General features: G+C 41.1%; 1 protein-coding gene across 1 annotated transcript; it reads right to left on the reverse strand.

The window, feature by feature from the left end:
• Nucleotides 1-642: 642 nt before the first annotated feature.
• Nucleotides 643-21338, reverse strand: LOC111870366 (pituitary homeobox 2). Its single transcript, XM_023862597.2, has 4 exons — nucleotides 20056-21338; nucleotides 17931-18012; nucleotides 4725-4921; nucleotides 643-3454 (listed from the first exon to the last, which is right to left on the reverse strand). The coding sequence occupies exons 1-4, from the start codon at nucleotides 20369-20371 to the stop codon at nucleotides 2601-2603; spliced, it is 1449 nt and encodes a 482-aa protein (XP_023718365.1). The 5' UTR covers nucleotides 20372-21338; the 3' UTR covers nucleotides 643-2600.
• Nucleotides 21339-21648: the final 310 nt, after the last annotated feature.

Consider the following 21648-nt stretch of genomic DNA (forward strand, 5'->3'; position numbering starts at 1 on the left):
ACAAGAAGTGTGATAAAACTGACTAGTAATTATCATGGGATATCACTGCTATAAACTTCATACAAAATTTTATCCAGTATCCTCTCAAGGTTAAGTCCATATATAGATGAAATTATTGGGGATCATCAACGTGGGTTTTGAGGTAACAGATGAACTACTGATCAGATTTTTGCATTCATCTGATACTGGAGGAAAATGGGAGTACAATGAGACAATACAGGAACTGTATAGACTTCAAGAAAGGCCATGATTCAGTTAGGTGGAAAGTATTCTGATAGAGTTTGGGGTACCCATGAAACTAGTTAGGCTGATTAAAATGGGTTTAAATATGACGTATAGTAATGTCCATATAGGTAAATATTTGTCTAGTAATTTTCCTATACAAAGGAGTCTAAAACAAGGAAATTCTTTATTGCCAGTGCTTTTCAACTGTGCTTTAAAATGTGTATATTAGGAACGTCCAGGAGAACCAGGTGGAACTAAAATTAAATGGGACACATCAGCTGCTGGTCTATGCTTATGAAGTGAATTTAATGGGAGATAAAATAAATACCATAAAGAAAAACAGAAACTTTGACACTAGTAAGGAGGTTGGTCCAGAAGTAAACACAGAGAAAACTAATTGTATGTTGCTGTCCCTGTTTCACTGTGCAGTTCCAGAATTGCTGACAAGAAAGAGATATTACGTACTGTTTCTAATACCAGTATTTATTGTTCAGGTGACAAAATTGGTACAGTTTATCTAGTGAAACACATTTTCGAACATTCCACCACCAACATCAATGCACTTTGCAACTTGTGTGAGGACATGGCGTGTTGCTCGTCTGTACAGTGTACAGTGAAATAGCTCTGTCTTGGAAACCGTTTGTAATAGGAAACTCTTCTTTGCTTAGAGTGACCCTTAATATTCACCTTTCCTCATGACACTTCCTATATATTTAAATTGAAACTAAATACATACTTGTCACAATGCGAGTCAGTAAAAATAAACGCAAAGGTTGGGAGTTTAAGTTGACCCCCTGCTCCTCGTGCTACCTACATTAAACACCTCCCCTCTCTCAACATCAGAGAGAGAGAGAGAATGTAAGTGATAACTGGTGGGAGAGGGTGGTCACTTTTAGATGGAAGGGGGAAATTTGTGTTCTTACTTTTCGTGACATGAATGTACGTGGTTTCCATTTTCTTTTCTTTGAGGAGTGGAAAAGTGTATGTCTTGAGTGGTATGGTGTTAGTTCATTCACTTCTCTTCATCTGCACCACAGAAAAACAGGAATTAAGATAATTACCATACTGCCTCAAATAACTTCTGTTGTATTTGACATATCTAATTAATTGTGCTATAATGAATATATTAATGTACAGCTTACTAAATTCCTAACAATATAAAATACGTGTACCAAACACAGAAGATTTTCCTCAATTTTCACATTAGTGCTGGGGATGGCTTCTGCAAGAAATATAATCGGAAAATGTCTGAGTTTCGTATAAGCTTTTCCTTCCCACCAAACTTGAGGTTACATATAATCAATGATCAGTCCATTGTGTTCTGCATTGGAAGAACACTACATAATCTGACAGCCATTTGAAAGCCATGTGGTTACAATTAACTGAGACAGGTGAACAAGTCAGATCTGGGGGTAGCTTCTGACCAGACAACTGTGCAGTGGGTCAGGATATTGAATATCAAATAGGAAAAGAAAAGTCATGGGGATGAGGAGGAAATTTGCAAAAAAGACACAAAAAGAGAAAAACAAAGAAAATATGCTTATAAAAGAAGCAGATTTATGTATATACCAGAAGTTCAGAACAAAATGATTTAGTGAAATACTAGAAGATATTTTGAAGAGATGAAAGGGCTGGCAAGAAATAAAAAAGAAAGGTTGTAGGAACACTGAAGTGGTTAGAGACTTCTCATCCATTGACCCTATAAAATGGAAACAGTGCTAGAATAATAATAATAATAATAATAATAAGAAGAAAAGTATTCCATAATCCATTCTGTTATGCTTAGAGCTCTCAGAACTTACTCTTCCATCATGATCCTTTAGTGGAAGGTTCCAGAAGTCATTATGGATTAGTTTTCTCTTCTTATATGCAGGACTTCTGCAAGATATTCTGTGCCCCAAAGCAAAATATTTTTGATACTCTTCTTGTTTCACAAATGGACAGTTTACATTAATTCTGAAATTTGCTGCCTCCAATATTGTGCCACCCCAAACGTCCACATGGACTGTTTGTGCTTGATTATATGGGATTTGAAACTATCATGGCGACTTTTCTGTGAAGTCTGCTTAGACAATCAGACATGCAAAAGTAGAATTTATAACAAGCTTTTCAGAGACTATCTCTGCCTTCATCATCAGGGGTTGATATGATGGGTGATAGCTGTCAATAGAGTCAAGAGACAGTCTCTGAAATGTTAGAAACCAACTCCATTTTGCATGGATGATTATGCAAGAAGATTTAATTTCTCAGATTAACTGATATTTTATCTAGCTTAAAGACAGGTTTCTGACCCATTTGCCTCTTTTATTGTAGGAAGTTGCTTATATGAAAACAATGTCCTGTATAGTTTGCCCAGCACCAATGTTTGCTTTCAGTCAGCCAAGAAATGGTGGAAGAGTTACAAAATTCTGATTATTTTCTGCCTTAATCTCTTTACTTCCTCCAATACTTGTACTGTTACCATTTGGTGTACCTACATTAAATCCCCCATCTCGTTTATCATGCCCACCTAGCATATCATCCTGGTACTTCTGTGGGCTCATGTTTCCAACATCAATGTAGTCCATAGTTTTACTAGCCTGATTATCCCCTCTTGCTCCCATAGCTGAAGTCAGTTGTTGATGGGTGGGTGACTGCTGAGATGTGACAATGCTCTGGTATTCTCGTAACGATGGTGGTGGGCTGTGGGTGTTGGTCACGTAATCTTGGTGAGAATGTAAAGAATTCTGTGGACTACTATTACCGGTTCCTGTCACTGTGTAATCTTGATGTGTCCGTAGAGCACTGGGTGGACTGTTTGTATTGCTTGTCACGTAATCTTGGTGTGTCCTCATGGGCGGACTGTTGCTTCCAGGTGTAGAAACGTGATAATCCCCGTGAGTTCGCAATGAACTTGGTGGACTGTTATTACCTGATGCAATGACATAGTCCTGATGTGAGCGCATGGAGCCGCCAGGGAACAGAGTTGCTGTGGATGGTGTAGAGTCATGTTGAGGAAGCATGGTGGCATATGCTGATGTGTATGCAGCAGTGTTATTTGCTGTTGAGAAGGATGTGGAATAGGGGGAATTCGTGGGGGAAAGTAAGTTCAAGTGGGGCGAGATATCATATGCTGAGGAATATGCCCATGAATCAGGGGTTGATGTGGTCGAAGGAGCTGGACTTGCAAATGGACTTAGTGTGTTGTTCAAAGCACTGAACGTTGATCCTAGTGTTGAACTTGGTGATCCTGAAACAGAAAGAATTAATAATGCGTAATATTTCTGTCATCAGTTTTACATTTTTCTGGCCTAGATGCTTGAACACACCATTTAAATTATTCTTCCTGACTATAATGTTTGAAAGTGTTCATGTCTTTTTTGAGTTACTTATTGGGTCTTGGATGTCAAAGTAGATTCTTGATGCTTTAACAATTGTACAGCACATTATGACAGTGTTCTTACATATTTGTTCCAGTTCTGAAGCTATTTTTTGTATGAGAAATGTAGTATACTAAGCATTTTGCGACATAATAAGGGAATCTGGGGTTACAGACTTTGTGAAAAGTACTTTTGCTAAAAATTAACATTTTTACTCAACTATTTACAAACTTAATAGATATTAACTGCTTTATCTGCATATTTTATCACAGAAGATTAACTGATTTATTGGTGTGTAAATAGTAAATGTGTAATATTATATATACAATATATTTTAAAGTTTTAACTGTCCTCTTTCCTGTTTTGTACATGCATATACAGCCCACATAACTGTGAAATGTGTACTGTACTCTTATGAATATGTGTAGTAGCCATTGCTATTGAACTGATGCTAGTATTTCAATAGAGTTTTTGGATGTGATTCTAATTCATATTCCTAGTTTCTTTTAATTTGATTGTTATCCTATATTTAAGATTTTAACTGCTATACATGTGTACTGACAAGGAAAGCAAACCACATTCTGGGGGTAGAACAGTTATTTCTTCTAGTTTGAAATATACAGGCAAAAACTACAAACTTCAGGATACTTTCATACTCAGGCAACACTGAGCAACATCAGTGGATAGTGTTTTGATCCCAAAACAAGTTATAAAAACCATAATTTTTACAACAAAGTATGAATACATCATGAGTATAACAAAACTATGGCTTATCTGGTGTTTAGAAAAGACAGTCAAGCCTACATGTTTCTCACATCACTATGGGCCTTCACGACCTGTTACAGCGATAGAGTGTTCCCTCTACGCCATCCCGTTAGGTTCTTATTGACTGTTATCTGTGTTGTGTTGTCATGTGTAGGGAAAGGCTTTGCAGTTAGGCGATCTCCGATCCGGATAGGCCTAATAAATTTATGAAAGAATCAATTATTTCAGAATTAATTCTGAATTGAAATCATAGTAGCTGAAAAAGAAGAGTTTGTTTTCTGTTGGGTAGGAATTGATTTTTTAAAATAACGTTTAAATTAATTTCAGACTTCAAAACAACAAATCTTAACGTATTACATATTCCTTACTATTTACCTGTTGTCATGTAGCCGGTTTTTCTTGGTGGTTCCCTTTTGCGCCATTTGGCGCGTCGGTTTTGGAACCAGACTTGAACTCGTGACTCACTCAGGTTTAGTTTCAGAGCAAGTTCCTCCCTGGCGAAGACGTCTGGGTAGGGCGCGCGTTCGAAAGCCCGTTCCAACTCTTCCAACTGATACGCGGTAAAAGTAGTTCTGAAATGTAAGCCACAAGCCTCTAAATCTCGTCTCAGTCACACAACTGAGTTCACGAGGAACACATCATGGATTTATGGACACTAGATGCTAAAGGGTTCTGACGATAGTGCATGACACTCGGAATTACTGGATTTTTGGACTTTGTCCATAATGCGGCATTCAAAAACAGAAACTAGAGAACACAACGTTTCGGAAACCTTATCAACTATGAGGTTAGCAACTCACAAGGAAGAATCAACATAGACTTGAAAGGATTCTGACGATGGTGTGTACTGTACTTCTTTTGGCTTATTTTGGACTTCACCCATCGTCCGGTATATAAAAGACAAAAAAACCACGACGTTTCGGAAACTGGATCTGTCTCCGTCTTCAGGTGGATAGGGAAGATTAAACCTACTCAGTTTGGCCCCTTAGAAAGAGCTAGTCTCAATCACTGGACAAACCCCGATCTGTTGTTCATAGGTTGTTTCTACAGATCGGGGTTTGTCCAGTGATTGAGACTAGCTCTTTCTAAGGGGCCCAACTGAGTAGGTTTAATCTTCCCTATCCACCTGAAGACGGAGACAGATCCAGTCTCCGAAACGTCGTGGTTTTTTTGTCTTTTATATACCGGACGATGGGTGAAGTCCAAAATAAGCCAAAAGAAGTAAAGAATCAACATGATCTGAAAAATTCTTCATGGGTTTCTGTAAGATTTTAGCCCCAAAGTTTCAGTTTTTACGTTAGAGGTGGCGTTAGCTGTAGGCAAAATTTGATTTCACAGCATTCTTCAATTAGAAGAGTGTCTTCTGGATGTGGCGCCGTGTAGATCCCATGTGAACCGAAACTGATGAAACGTCGGTTCACACAAGATCTACACGGCGCCACATCCCAGAAGACTGCATTCCTCATAGTCACCGCCGTGAACACCTCAAATTTTACATTCTCCAATTAATTGTACACATTAGTTTTCATGGACGTGGTTTGTTGGCTATGTTTCTTACCAAAAATTTCCCCCACCTTTTCTATCTTAGTAACATGTCCATGCTTGATTTAACATAGTTTTATTGTGCTTTTTTTCCTGTTACCTCCCAGTGACATAGTCTGGACTCATGTATTTCTGTATCTGTAGTTATACTGACATGGGTTCTCCACCCCGTGTGGAGGCGGGTTTGAATACTTCCACCGTAGCCCTGCGAGTCGTAGAGGGCGATGAAAAGGCTACCCAATACCTGTGGTTACAGGTATAACTGGGCTGCTCTGTTCCTGGTGAATACAAACACGGGGACCTGGACCTCTAGGTTGGGGGAGTCTCGAATATGGGACAGCAAAATGTGGTCATGGGTGCGGCGAGATTCGTACACGAGAATGACTGCGCTAGCGAGGACCAGCAGGAATTATAAACGCATAAGGACTATAACCGCAAGTGTTCATTTGAAAAAAAACTGATCGTGGGTCTCAAGGGGCTTGGCGTCAAGACAAACTGATTGACAGTGAACGCCAGTCGTAAAGTAACTCCTTTTATTGAGGTTAGCTCTTTCTAAGGGACGGAACAGTGTAGGTGTCTCCCCCTCACAAGGGGACGCAAACAGATTCTGTTTCCGAAACGTTGTGTTCTTTCCTTTTTCTTTTTTCCTTTTAGAATGCCGAGCGATAGACAAAGTCCAAGAACCCAGTAGTGACTTCCTCATTGAAAAGAAACTTAATCAGGTTACACTGTTACATTAACAGTTTCTCACATGCCACTACCTAATTCCAGAAGAAGTGAGTCAGTCACCTCAGTCATGATTGCTGATATCCATGCTAAGATCTGAATGTGGCACCTCCAAAATACACTAACATTTCCGTTTGTGTCAGCTTGGTCCGTCATGTTTCCTGTCGTTACGTCTCTTGCTCACTTAAGGAATATGAATTACAAGTGTCCCATCACAGCGGCCGCTCGGGCTAAGGCATGCTATGTCTTCGTCTGCTCGAGCGCTGCGATCTTCGGTTCGAATCCCGTTCGAGACATGGATGTATATCTGCGGTTTTTCAGTGTATTGTCCTCTGTAGGTAGCGGCCTTGCAACAGGACCTGATCCGTCAAAAGATGAAGTGCCTGCAAATGAATTTCTTGGACAGCAGTTTAGGACTGCCTGTTACATAGTAGGAAACTTCGTGTCCTTTGGAGGGCTTTGGGTTATTAACTACGTTAAAATCTCCATTTGTAGGTTTGCTTGTACAAGGCAATGTTGCCAGAATAGTGACATGTCGTAGACTTGGACTAAGATAGGCTAGATGCTAGGTAAAAAGTCCATGATTTATTTAAACCGTCTTGCAGTGCATACACTCATTTATCTCCTTATCTCCCTCGCACTACATATTTCGGCATAACAATGCCATCTTCAGGTGCTTACTTATCCACGCCAAACCAGTTCATTGCATGCCTTGTTCTCATATTAAAATAACCAAAATATGTATCTATCATATACATTGTCAAACGTTAAAAATATTAAAATTGTTCAGGATACCACATCGCTACGTCGCCCCTCACTACGCCAGTCACGCTCATTCTCCTCTGTTGGAGCACTCCTTCACTGTCTTGTGTTTGTTGTGCTTTTGTTATGTCTTGCTCCTGTGACTGCGTGTGTTATACTGTTGGGCCTCCTGCTCATTCTCCTCTGCTGGAGCACTCCTTCACTGTCTTGTGTTTGTTGTGCTTTTGTTATGTCTTGCTCCTGTGACTGCGTGTGTTATACTGTTGGGCCTNAGATAAATGAGTGTATGCACTGCAAGACGGTTTAAATAAATCATGGACTTAAATCAGTGCAACAGGACGCTAAAATATAACGCTAGGTAAAAAACATAAACTCCGTGACTTCAGTCCGCAAGCGAACTATACCGACCGAGCGACCGTCTCTTGTCGGCGAAAGTCTAGTGGCCAGAGTTCCTGGCTACAGCTCCAGAGGTCCCGGGTTCGATTCCCGGCGCTACCAGCTGTTCTGAGAAGTAGTGCGTCTGGAACGGGGTCCACTCAGCTTCGTGAGGATAATTGAGGAGCTACCTGAATGGAAAATTAGCGGCTCCGGTCTAGAAAACCGAGATTAACGGCCGTGGGGATTCGTTGCGCTGACCACGCGACACCCTCTATCCGCTAAAGTTGGCAAGATGGATGCAAGAATTAGTGGTGAATACTACAAATATATATATACCCGTAATTTCTAATGGGAAACCTCTTGAATAAAGATCATCTTAAAGGCGAGATGGAAGGATAATATTAATGTGGATCGAAGGAAGATTGGTTGGTCCAGTAGCGTGCTTGAACCTTCGGGTTACTGGCAAATGGATATGATACATGTGAATGTGCGATCTGTTAGGATATTGAGCCTGCGCACCAGGCGATACGTGCAAATTAGGGCAATTCTTATGACATTTGGAATCCCCTTTTGTGGGACAAACCTGGACATGCAAGTGTGGCACATCTAGACTGCTTGCTATCATCCGTGCAATGCTGGTATGGCACGTGACCTGCCCTCACTTTACATACGCAACAGTTGCTATGAACACGCACCCCCTATGGAGTACTAACCCTATTGATGTTAACCCTCAAAGCCTTCGATGCGTGAACTTTTTTGTATGATATTTTCCATATGTTGGGGGCGGAATGCTAATAGTTAAAACCGACTTGTGGTAGCTCTAGTAAAAACTGGTGCCATATGTTAGACACGAAGTGTACAGGTCAGACGAAATTGGCCTAGCATTTTGTCCATCACTTTATACAAGTTATTCTTAATACGTTCTGACCTATTAACATTAGCGGTAATGGTGTCATTAGATTAAACTGTCGTGCGTCCTGTGTTCACAATGTACAGTGTATCCCTATGTGCTGATACATGTAATGCTACGAAAATATTTCCGTTCTTCTTTCTCCTTCACTGGAGTGTAATGCAGGGTAGCTCTACGTGTCGTCTTTAAAATTATGGTGAAAACAAATAATAGTTTATTTGCTTGGATGGAAGTTTTTGCAAATTTACCGCCTGTGATGTTTAAATCTCTTTCATTTTCCCACTGAATGCATTTTATCTTTCATGTGTTTCCCGGAATAAACTTTGATTAGTTTCCTAAGCAACGGTAACGTATTCATCTTTTAATTGTGACTCATTGCATTCTCTGTGAGGTAGGAACTTAATTTTTAAACGTTATTTAGCTTTACTCCAGGCTTCAACGTGTTCATAATAATGTATTCCTATTGTTACTATGAAAACCTGCTTGTCCTACGTAACACTTCTCCCAGAACATTGCTTTGTCATTTTCATGGTGAAACAATGTGTGTGCTGATGGCGGTTAATGCCGCTTTTGTAAATATGGGAGTCGACATGTGCCTGGAACCACTGTTCCGCTATGCGCTTCAAAGTTGTTGTCGTAACACTGATATTACTGGGATATTCTTACGTTTACTGGGACTTACTTATTTACGGTATATTTAATGTTATTTTACATTTAAAAGGAGTTACGATAGATGGTTGAAGAAGTGCCATGTGGAATATTAGAAATAAAATAAGAACGTATAAGAGTGCACCTGCATTGCAAGGAGCCGGCAGACAAAGGCGAGGGTTCGCTTACTGAGATGACGTACATATGCTGGGCTGTGGGTGATGTTGCGGATCGGTGGAGTGTATGTGAGAATGAGGATTAGAGGCCGGAGAACACATGTACTGTGTGGGGGGAAAGAAAACAAACAAATATTAATCGAAAAATAGAATTGAAATACTAGTTCTTATTTAAAGATAGACTGGGAAATGTAGAAAGAAAAACTATAAAGTAAAGTGATAAGAATCAGTATGGGTGAATGGAGTGGATAAGTGAAAGAAATGCGTTGTATAAAAAGTATTACTACAAAGTAGAGTTCATAGACAAAAGGATGTGTCCCGGGAGAACTTGGTATTGCGCCGTATTGCACGACACACGCAAATTATTAATAATAAAATTGAGTACTGTGACAATAAATAAATTATATGTAGAGAAATGATAATTATTGAGCAGTGAATTGAAAATGATGTGGAAAAGCGGTTGTGCCCTCATTTGAAATACGATATTTACTTGGAGGAACTGATGGAGACTGAGAAATACTTCAGTGAGGGTACGTCGTCTCCTGGACCTCCCGTTACAGAGCACAGTGCTGCACTCTGGACCGCGGCATCCAGGCGCGCAGACCCTCTTGTACAGAGATATAAACTAAACATATCTCCAACATTTGCTCGATAAATCCACGCGGTCTGCTTATAGGCAGTATCCATCTGTGACAGATACTATTTATAAAGAAATCATTGTGAAGGAGAGAGAAATAACATCCGGCATACCACAAATAACTCATGGAGAAGATTTTCCTTGAGATTTTAAAGTGATAAAGAAGACAGAACAGAATTAATGATCAACTGCAAAATAACTTCGGGAGAAAGAATACGGCGATGTCGATCGCCTGGAACATGACTGAGATCATCAGTGTCGTCCAGAATTCTGCGTCAAGTGTGCGGTCCACTCCCCCATGTACGGGCCTGTGTCACTTTCTTGTTGCTTCATTCTGTACACCGTTTGTATATGGGGCATCTACTGTCGGGTCTGCAGTCAATTGTTGTATGCCCTCTTTTGGATAACAGGCAAAAGTTTCAGCTCTTAGGCCGGACATTTGGACGAGGCATACTTCGTCATAAAGCAGATTCAGTCGAACCTGTCCAACATCCCCTGCTGAGTCTGAATATTTGACAGGCGTGATTTGTGCGCGTGCATGGGCATTCCTCTGTTTTGAATGCCATAGCAGCCTCCCCGATAACAAACGTTGCTTGGTGCGGGTTTCAAAGTGCAGACACCTCTCATCAGGGCTTGAGGTGGGGCGGGATGCGGCGGGATGGCATCCCGGTTCTTTTCTAAATGGCTTAAAAGCATCCCGTTACTTCTTTGGCAGTAAATGCAATGTACAATACCTTTTTTGTTAAAAGGGGAAAACCATCCCGGTTCTATTTTCATTCCACCTCAAGCACTGCCTCTCATATAATTATACCAGTCAACGGTGGCCATGTGGTTCAAGTCAAGCTGTTCAGCGCATCGCACAATCAATGTCCGTTCTCTCGCCTAGCCGCATACGAAAAGGGTGATATTTTCGAGGAGTACGCTGGACTCCGTAGCCAACCAGTTGTCAGAAAGGAGTCTGACTTTATGGCGACATTCCTTGACGGTACATCTCCATTGAAAGTCTGAGCCAAACTATGGTTCCATTGCGTGCTCCTTGCAACACAGAGGCTAGTTACGCAAGAGCCCTCGTTCTTGCAGACAACTCACGCTCGCTTCCTCTCCAGACGAAAACTGAAAGAACGTCAAGGTCATGATTTTGGAATAACTGAGCTGACGAAATGAGAAAACATAATCGGTTTTGTTTAGGTCAAAGAGAATGCACACCAATGCCGTCTTTACACATGCGCGCCTCTTTCATTTGCCAAAAGCAGGGTGGAGAGAACATTTTGAAAAAGCGTGCACAAATCAGCTGTTCTCGACTCTTACTTCGTTCCAGCGCATGAAAGTAAGCCGAGAAAGACATTTTTTAAGTTACCTTAAGAGCGGATAAGAAATCACACTTATTCACGTTCTTCTGTTGTTTCATGACACTTTTTCTTTAACTGTACACTGTGTCGAAATGTGGGATTATTGCGAATAGAAGTGACCATAGCATATTTCCAGGTCATAAATCACCGTGTACCTGGAAATGCACACTAAACAGAGAACAGTCTGTCTTCGGGCCGACATTCGAAATCGAAGTTTTCCAAATATGAATCATAGTGCTATTGACTCAAGTACGATGCTTGATTGAACTGAGTACAAGCGTCAGTAGTGGGAGTTGGCTGCTTTCCTCGTCAGTTTCATATCATAGGGTTTCTGTATAGTTCCTGAATTTAATTAAGCACCAGGCCATGAATATGTATTGAGGAATTGAGATGCTGGAGGGAGGTGATTGGTCAGCTTGACGCCCTGACCGCTTTACCCTCAGGGAAAGAGCTCACAGTATTCGTTGAATAGGACACTTAGTGAGCACAGAACCAGTCTGGACGGAGCGGGGAAGAGAACAGTCTCTTGCTGTGCCAGAAATCGATCCCCGATTCCTTAGTCATCCAACCCTCGTTACATTACTGACTGAGTTACAGCTGTAAGTGTTCTTTAAATTGCTTAAAATCTAAGAAAAGGGAAGGTAACTGATGTGAGGATTGTGAAGGACATGTTCTGAGTCCGGATGTGCCTTTGTAATGTGAAGTGCATAATCAGAACTACGATAATCTTGTCCTTCTTAGTAAAGAAACTTGAAATCGGCATATAACTATTCACTATTAGCTAATATTTATTCCGATCCACTAGAATAAAAAAATTAGCTATACAGTCAGTGAAGAAAAATCAATAAAGTAAAAAAAGTAAAACTATCCCTGTAAGAGGCCGTGAAGGCCCATAGGGTTGTGAGACGTTGAGGGTCCCACCTTATCTAGACAATCGGCTCAAAGATGGCGGTAAGGTTGTCAGCCTTACGCGCCAGCCGCACTTTACTCCCCACGAAAATTATTTAATTAATTCCTGGTACTCATTTCTGTTAGAGGCTGAGTCGACCCCAGGGCTATAGTGCGGCTGGAAGTATTAGGTCAATTGAAAAAGATCCAATGACCTCATCGGGACTTGAACCCGCGACCTTCCAGCTTGTAGCATAGCCCCTCAACCAACTACGCTCTATACTAAGACTATACTTTTCAGTATTACCAGGGCCCGGATTTTGATGACCTGAAAATATTTTAAAAATGACCTATAAAATGGCCGAAAAAATCCAGAAAAATGACCTTAATATGACCCAAAAATGTAATATACAGGGCTCCGATTTTGATGACCTGAAAATATTCAAAATTGACCGAAAAATCCAGAAAAATGACCTAAAGGAGATAAGAAAGAACACTTCGCTTCCATGTTATTTACATTTCAGAAAACACATGAAGAAAAATTCCCTAAAATGGCCAAAAATGGCAAGAAATGCCCTTAAAAGGCCAAAAATTTACTAAAAAATTACCCCAAAATAAAAAAAATGATCTTAAACCCAAAAATGTCAAAAATGACAAAAGAAATACCTATAAAATTTACATTTCTGTAACCAGCAGCTCATATCCGAGATTTATATATTTAAGAGCATCGCATAGGCTACAAGGAAAAAAAGATGACATGTCATCAAAATCCGGGCCCTGATTATTACACACTAAATGAAATTTAAATAAACGTTTCGCATAAAGTGCTCAATTCAAAAGTCAAAGTCATATCGTGATAGAGTATTTTGTTGGAAGAATAAAAATTCTGATTTTAAAACAGTATTTTTTTATTTTTATTTATTTCGTTATGCTTTGTTTTTTTCTTGTTATCAATATGTACTGGAAGTCATGGTCGATTGCTGCATATGGACGTTCAAAATAACGCCACTTTTGTTCCACTATCTCTAAGACCGAAGACTTACGATAAATTATACCGATCGTGAAATGTGAAATTCATTTATCTCTACGGGGCTCGTTCCGAATATCTCTCGCTCTCTGATAAATGTTTAGTGAGGTATGCACGGGAATTCTCATAGATCTACACCTAAAGTGGTGATACAAATGGAAATCGAAACTTTTTTATTTTTCCCCCAAATTTTCCAATATTAAATTTCATTACTAACAGAAATGAGCACCATGAATTAAATAAATAATTTTCCTGGTGAGTAAAGCTTGGCCGACTCGTAAGACTGACAACCTTACCGCCGTCTGTGAGCCGATTGTGTAGATAATGTTTGACCCTCAACGTCTCACAACCCTATGGTCCTCCACAGCCTGTTACAGGGAATCTGCTGCAAAATTTGGAACACGAAGTAATTTTCATAAAATATTTCTTTTTCTCGACCAGATCAGCGGTAGGAAATAAGAAACAGAGAAGCTACATTTTACGCGGGTACATATACACCTGTATATAGGCTATGTGGACATAATCACCCTTCATAGACCTATGACTTACAGAACAGAAAATAAAGATGGTCTACTATGATAGGCCTGTCTCTATGCCTAAGATTCCTCCGAAACGGTGGTAGATATGTACCAAACTATACGACATATTCTGTTGTTTTTAAGAGTGGGGCATTTTCTCCGAAATATTGGTACCTCCCTGCCAAAATATGCGGTGCCAAATCTTAGATAATCAGCATGAGAATCTCATAGACGTGTCGCCTAGAACCAGGAATATCTTGAGTCAGAACTGGCGTCCATTGCTAGACAACGGCTTGTTAAAACATGTTTCCAAGACAGCACATACATAACAGATGTTACCACGGAAATGAAGGCCAGAACTAAGGCGGTTCCAGTGGTAACGAATACACTGGCTAACACCTGAAACAGAACCCTTCAAGAAGGTGTCTTACAGTCCGTCCGACTGTAGAAGATAAGAGACCAAAGGAAGAGGAGACCAGAGCAGAAGAAAGCAGGTCAGCCACGAACCAGAAAGCGAAACGTGAGAGACGACGGACTAGTCAGGTCGCATCGTCTGGAAGGCGTTCTTTGGGAGTGATTGTAGTTGTAATTGTAAACGGTTTATCCAATAAACAGTTTCACTTAATCCGGAACCCATTAATTTCTTCTCGCGTTACCAGGATACGTAACAATATTCTGTAATTATTTATTTATATATATATATATATATTTGTTCATTCATTTTGTATGTTTGTATATATTTATGCATATGTCTGTTCATGAAGTTGTGTAGCTTATTTTCATATTTAATTGTTCCTTACTTGTGGATTTTCACCTATTTATATAACATGTACTTAGCACACAATTTGCTGTCGTATAGGCAGTAGGCTACAATATAATCTGCATGTATGTAAACGCGGCGAAGTCCTGGCTTGGCCATCCTTGAATAACAGAGTGTTTACGGGCGGCACGCGTGCGTGGTTATCATTTAATCAAAATTAAACTCTCAACGATATTCCTAAATTGTGTTATAATAATAGGTGTAGAAAGTGGCAGTGTCACGGATGGAGAATAAAGACCTAACACCGCAGTAACTGCTGCTACATTTTGGCGTGTCGTCACTCAAACATATGGTGTGCACGCCTATGTTAATAGCTCCCCATTCAGTGTGTCCCTTTACAAGGAGACACGCTTTAATTCGCGTTGGCCTACAGACCTACAGTCAGTTTGACTTGACGACTGCAGAATCGGTGTTCGATTCCCGTCAGTGGTGCAGATTTTCCACCTCTCCATAGAGTTAAATGTGCCCAGTCCAGGATAGCGTAGTCGGTATAGCGACTAGCTGTGGGCTGGACGACTAAGAGATCGAACTTCGAGTCCGGTAGGATCAAGAATTTTGTCATCTCCACGTCGTCCAGACGGGCTCTGAAGTCCACCCAACATCCTATCTAATGTGTACCGAGAGCTCTTTCCCCCCAAATAAAGCGGCCGGGGCTTGAAACTGACGACTCACCTCAAACTAGTGCCGAGGTCAATAAAATGTGAATCTATACAGCCCGTCTGGAGGCGGGGTCAAATACCTCCATCTCTGCGAGTCGTAGGAGGCGACGAAAAGGGAAGTATCTAATCTGAGACAGTAAAATATGGTCGCGAGTCCCAAGGGACTCGGACCCGAGAAAGGCTGCGCTTGCAAGGACCAGCAGCATACACAAAAGACAGACCCGTCCTCTCGTCAGAGAGGGCGCTCCATAAAAACAAGACCATAACTGGCAAACAGTAATAAATATCTGGTGGGGCTCGACACCAAGACTTACTGACCGATTGACTGACCATCAGTCGCAATGTGACTTTGATTTGACCAAGACAGTGACAATGACAGAGTTCTGAGTTCTCGGTGGAAGATAGCCACGGAAAGTTCGTCGTGTGAAGACGCTTTACTCAGGTGTAATGCTTGGAGTGCGTGATTCAGTGAGGCTGTTGTAGTTCCTGTGTTTTAATTACGTTACCAGGAGACGACTACTATGTGTGTGTGTGTAACAGGGAATTACAAAGTACATAAATAGCTATAACGCTATAATTTCGTGTAATTACTGGTGGTATGTATAAGGAGTAAATAAATCCGTTCATCCTATCCCGAACCCGCTTAATTAGTCACTAATACTCGTGACAGTACTCTTAAAATAATCTTGTATTTTAAAATTTTTGTCTGACGCTTTATCTGGATTTTAATATGTTATCATGGCATAAAAGAATAAATTACAAGGTAAGATTGGAGGCTTTCACGGCGGTGACTATGAAGAAAGCAGTCTTCTGGGATTTGGCACCGTGTATATGTGGTGTTAACCGACGTTTCGGAGGAACGTATCGCCTCCATCTTCAGGGTAGAAGACTGCTTTTACCGATTCTTACGGTCTCTTCGCTTGCAGATTTCTTATATATTTTTTCTTCTACCCTGAAGATGGAGGCGATATGTTCCTCCGAAACGTCGGTTAACACCACATATACAGGGTGCCAAATCCCAGAAGACTGCTTTCTTCAAATTACAAAGTGTCTTCGAATTGTAAAGTTGTTTAAAACCTGCAAAATTCCGGTTGAAAACACTGAACCGAGGAGACCTCTTGGAAGACTTATTAAGGTGGATCTGAGAGAAATGGAGCGGCTGGATGGGCTAGATTCATATGAATGAGAGCAGTGGAGGGCCCTAGTGAACACTAGAACTAACCATAGCTTACATAAATGGTGTTGAATTTCTTGACCAAGTAAATGAATGCGCTTGGTGAGTTTTCCAGGAGGAATCTTTTATAGAGAGTAAAGGTAAAGTAAGGTTGTCCCTGTGCTTAACTAATTAAGCACGACGCCATGAAGGCGAATGGGGAGTGGATGTATAGATCCACATTTTCTTGACCTCGATACTAGTTGGTGGTGAGTGGTCAGCTTAACTCGCTGGACGCTCTACCCCTGGGAGAAAGCCCCTGGTGCTCATTGGATAGGAGGCTGGATGGACCCCAGAGCCGGTCTAAACGATATGGAGAAGTGAAAATTGTTGATCTTACCGGGACTCGAACTCCGACCTTTCAGTCGTCCAGCCCCTAGTTAGTCGCTATACCGACTGCACTATCCTAGCTCGTGTTCTAGAGAGTAACATATAAAATTTAAGATCTATATATTTTTTTAATTGCTAGTGGGGTGGGACTAAGTCCCTTGTACTGCGGCCACTTCTGGCCTATTGTACCAGCCCCAGATGATAGGTGAGGGTGATTGTGGAGCAGTTGGTGGAATGAAGATTGGCAGGGAAAACCGAAGTACTCGGAGAAAACCTGCCCCAGCGCCACTTTGTCCATCACAAATCCAACTTGACCAGACCCCGGGATCGAACCCGAGCCGCCGCAGTGGGAAGGTAGCGACTAACCGCTTGAGTTATGGTGCGGCCACCAAGATCTACTATATGTCAGGTGGGTACACGGTAGCGTAATTGGTTGATGCACTGTGTTACTAGCCGGAAGGTCCCGGGTTCGATTCCCGATGACCCCATGGCAATTTTTTGCAGTTTACCTAATCCTTCCAGCCGCACTGTGACCATGGAAATGACTAAACCTCTAACAGAAATGAGTACCAGGAATCTTCCTGGGAAGTGAAGCGCCGGCGCGTAAGGCTGACAACCTCACCGCCATCTGTGAGCTGATTGTCTAGAAGATGTGGGAGCTTCAACGTCACACAATCCTATGGGCCTTCACAGCCTCTTAGACGGATAGCTTTTAGCGTAGTGGAGGGTGGAATCCAACTGAGTCCACTCGGCACGGCGGCCACTTATTGGCCTATTGTAACCTGCCCTGTGTCATTATTATTATGGAGAATTTGGTGGAATGAGGATTGGCAGGGGACACCGAAGTACTCGGAGAAAACCCGCCCAGCGCCACTTTGTCCACCACAAATCCCACTTGACCAGACCCGGGCCGCCGCGGTGGGAAGCCAGCGACTAACCGCTTGAGCTATGGCGCGGCCCAGGGATAGCTTTACACTTATTTATTGCAGCTTACTCACCGTGTCTTCTTCTTCTTCACGCCATTGTTGTCATTTTTCTTGCTTTTCGAATCACTTTTCTTCGTCCCTTGTTCGAGATTCACTGAAACAGAAAAAGAATATAAATTTAGTGCCCATGTCATGGTTATATATTAATCTGAATGAGATGCCTGTGTCTGCATACTTCTGCAAAATTCCATTAAGATTTCGTAAAAATGAACAGTGAAAAAGAAATGAAGTAAACACTACACACATGGGCCTATTTTCTGAACTCACTCATTGCAGTCCTGCATACTCCATTGGTTTTGATATTTGGGTTTCAAAACTACTGTCACCCGAAGCGAATTTGCAAGCTGGCGAATGAAAAGTGACACCAGTCATGCGTTAACGAATACTGCTATAATTCCTCTGAGCTTTTAGAATTTATATGTTGGCAATATCTTTTCAACTATTTCTATAGAAAGGCAATAATAATACCGTCTAATGTGACTATTTAAGTTTTATCACTTGAGGATTTGTCTCCCTTACATGTTTCGATCCTTACGGATCATCCTCAGAGGCTATCAGTACTTTCGGAAACTACTATCACAATCTTGAACATTGAGTATATTGTGCATTTTAGACATCAAATGTGTATCCATACAATTAACATCTATTGTAATAGTAGTTTCCGAATGTACTGATACCCTCTGAGGATGATCTGTAAGGATCGAAACATGTAAGGGAGATAAATCCTCAAGTGATAAAACTTAAATAGTCACATTAGACGGTATTATTATTGCCTTTGTAATTGTTAGTGTGACGGACCTGAATGAAACAAATCAAATTTCTATAGAGTTCTGTGGTCTAGTGGTCAGAGTTCCTGGCTACAGATCCAGAGGTCCCGGCGCTACCAGATTTTCTGAGAAGTAGTGGGTCTGGAACGGGGTCCACTCATCTTCGTGAGGATAATTGAGGAGCTATTTCAAGGAAATAGCGACTCCGGTATAGAAAACTGAAATTAACGTCCTTGGGGATCTGTTGGGCTGCCCACGCGACACTCTCTATCCGCAAAAGTTGGCACTAACTCCGCCGACAAGCGGCGGTCGCTCAGTCGGTCGGTATAGTTTGCTTGCGGACTACAGGGCACGGAGTTTTTTTATGCGATTAAGGCGGTGCATAGAGTAGTTATGACATTACAATACTTATAAAATTTGTTAAGAAGTTTACGCATCCTGTAAGGATTGTCGTGCCTTCGCTCGTACGGGTCATTAAGTTCGTGAATGACTGGAAGACGAAATTCATTCGTTCATATTAAAATGTTCTGTTGTTCTCTCCAGAGCGTAGGACATCCGTGAAATGTTTCGTTTTCTCTTGTTTTTTAATCTTGTGGACAGTTGGTACGCCTCCTTGGGAGGGGGATGAGCCCGCCGCAAGACGGCTACCTGCGCAGGGCAATACAACCACAAAACAAACGCAGACAAACATCCATGCTTTGAGTATGATTCGAACCCACGACCCAGTGTTTAAGAGTGCGAATAATATACAACTTCTTCATTAAAACCGTCACAACACAACTATATCAATGTCAGTGCATAGATACAATTGTGTTATGACGGGTTTATTGAAGAAATTATATATTATAACACAACAGGATGCATGAAATGAAAATTATACGTGCGAATAATCTTAATGCCTCATACCATGCCACCACTGTGATCACTGGAATATGAAATTGTCTCCCTAATTTTGTTTAACACTTATTATTAGTGCTCTGTTTGATCCTGTATTGTTGATTATAAGATTAACATACAGATTCAAAAATTAAATGAAGGAGGGTCCAATATGGATAACTTATACTCGTATAAGGACAAATTTCCCTGACAAAATACAAGAGAGGGGATCAGTCAAGTAATTCCGGAGCTAGTGCGAGATCACCGGCATGAAGGTCTCCTTTGTGTACCATCTTGATAACCGCAATACTTACAGAAAAAGTATTTAAAAAAGTAAAACTATCCCTCTAAGAAGCCGTGAAGACCCATAGGCGTGTGAGACGTCGAGGCTTCCACTACCGACTACGCTATCCAGGCTCGTGTTTGTTTCTGAAATACATGGCAGCGGTCCCGACTGGAAACTGCGTTACATTTCTAGGAACTGGATCGCTTACCTGGATGCTGCAAATTGCTAGTGACACCATCTTCGGATTTGCGCTTGCTGTTGGCCGATGTGGTGGAGGTTAGGTGTTGGTCCGTGGGCTGAGCGAACAGTGGCCCGATGTCGTGGTGCTGAGCCCCCATGTGACACGTTCCGTCCATCTTGCCTCCCAACATCAGGTCCGAATGCTGCAGACCTAACATCACTTGTATGGAATGGACGTTGCCGCGTGAGTCTGCATGTGCTTTAGCGCTTAACAGTGTGCTCGTGCCAGTTCCACAGCCCGAAAAGTCAGAAAACAAATTGTCATCGAATGGACCCCCTTCCATTTTTGTGCTTACTGAGTTGTAGGGCACGTTACCAGTAGCAGACTATAACAGCATCTACCTTCAAAGGTTCTGTTTCCACCAACACGAATATGTGGACCTATTTTTAAGTAACTTGGTAACACCGTTAGAATATGTGTATTTCGTCTTTTATTAACACATTCTTTAAGTTCGTAAGTAACAGAGTCTAGTGTTCGAATTTAATTAAGTAGCAGTTGAATATTATGATTGTTAAAATAAGTTTCCTGTCTGTACTCCCAGGTGTTAAGTTATAATTTGAAATATTTTGTGTGACCAAGAATTAACCGTGTAATTAAGCACACGAAGTTAAATTTCATTCGTCAAATTTTCTCCGATTATTTTTGTGTCTGTCCACACACAAATTCTGCACATTAATCTTGTTAATTATATAATAAGATTTAAGTAGATATGTTCACGATTTCATTATAATTATACGACAAATTATAGTCACCAGTAAACACTTCTGGAAGTATTAGTGTTAAATCAGTAGCAATAATAAAAGAACAGCGCAAGACAATGATTTCAGCGGCCACTAATAACTCAGTAAATTATTACCACAACTGTGATAATGAAATTATATCATTAACTACCCCCTACCCCTCATTCCAAAGGACTGTTTTAAGTCTTAGCTCTTTTCGTTGATTGGTTTTAATACAAATTAAGTTATAACACACACAACTGCTTAGATTAAACGAATTGCTCGATACGACGGGACGCTTCTTTCAGTTAATACACGCTTATGTTTGTGTGAATTGATCCCAGTTACAGTCTGTTAAGCCTCACTAGATTTTGCTGATGAAACACGATTGTTCACAATGAGACTTAATAATTCCAGTTAGTTCGTCGGCCCGGTTAGGAACACACAGCTTGTGAGCAAAAATAAGGCCCCAGAATATTATGATATATCCAAGTTCACTTTCGTTTAATATAGAAGATGAATCTTTAGTTAGTGAAGTTCGTCTAAGTTTGTATCCAATTTATATTAACTAATAGACTCAGGCCATCCCAATGTACCGAGGCAAGCACCAATCACATGTGGGTCTCGGTACGTGAATGGGGTGGAGTTACGCAGATGTGAAGGAGCCAATGATGTGCCGAGGATGTTGTGCTCCTGTGTGTGTGTGTGTGTGTGTCATGGCACCCAGAACTCGGACCGGCCGGCCGCTGCGTCTGCTACCCGCAACAGCCATAATGCATTTCACGCTTTCTTCTCACGAAGTCAATAAAATGAACCCATAATTGGGCACGGTGTTTGTCCT

This window comes from Cryptotermes secundus, unplaced genomic scaffold (assembly GCF_002891405.2).
Source record: "Cryptotermes secundus unplaced genomic scaffold, Csec_1.0 scaffold681, whole genome shotgun sequence".
NCBI classification, from domain to species: domain Eukaryota; kingdom Metazoa; phylum Arthropoda; class Insecta; order Blattodea; family Kalotermitidae; genus Cryptotermes; species Cryptotermes secundus.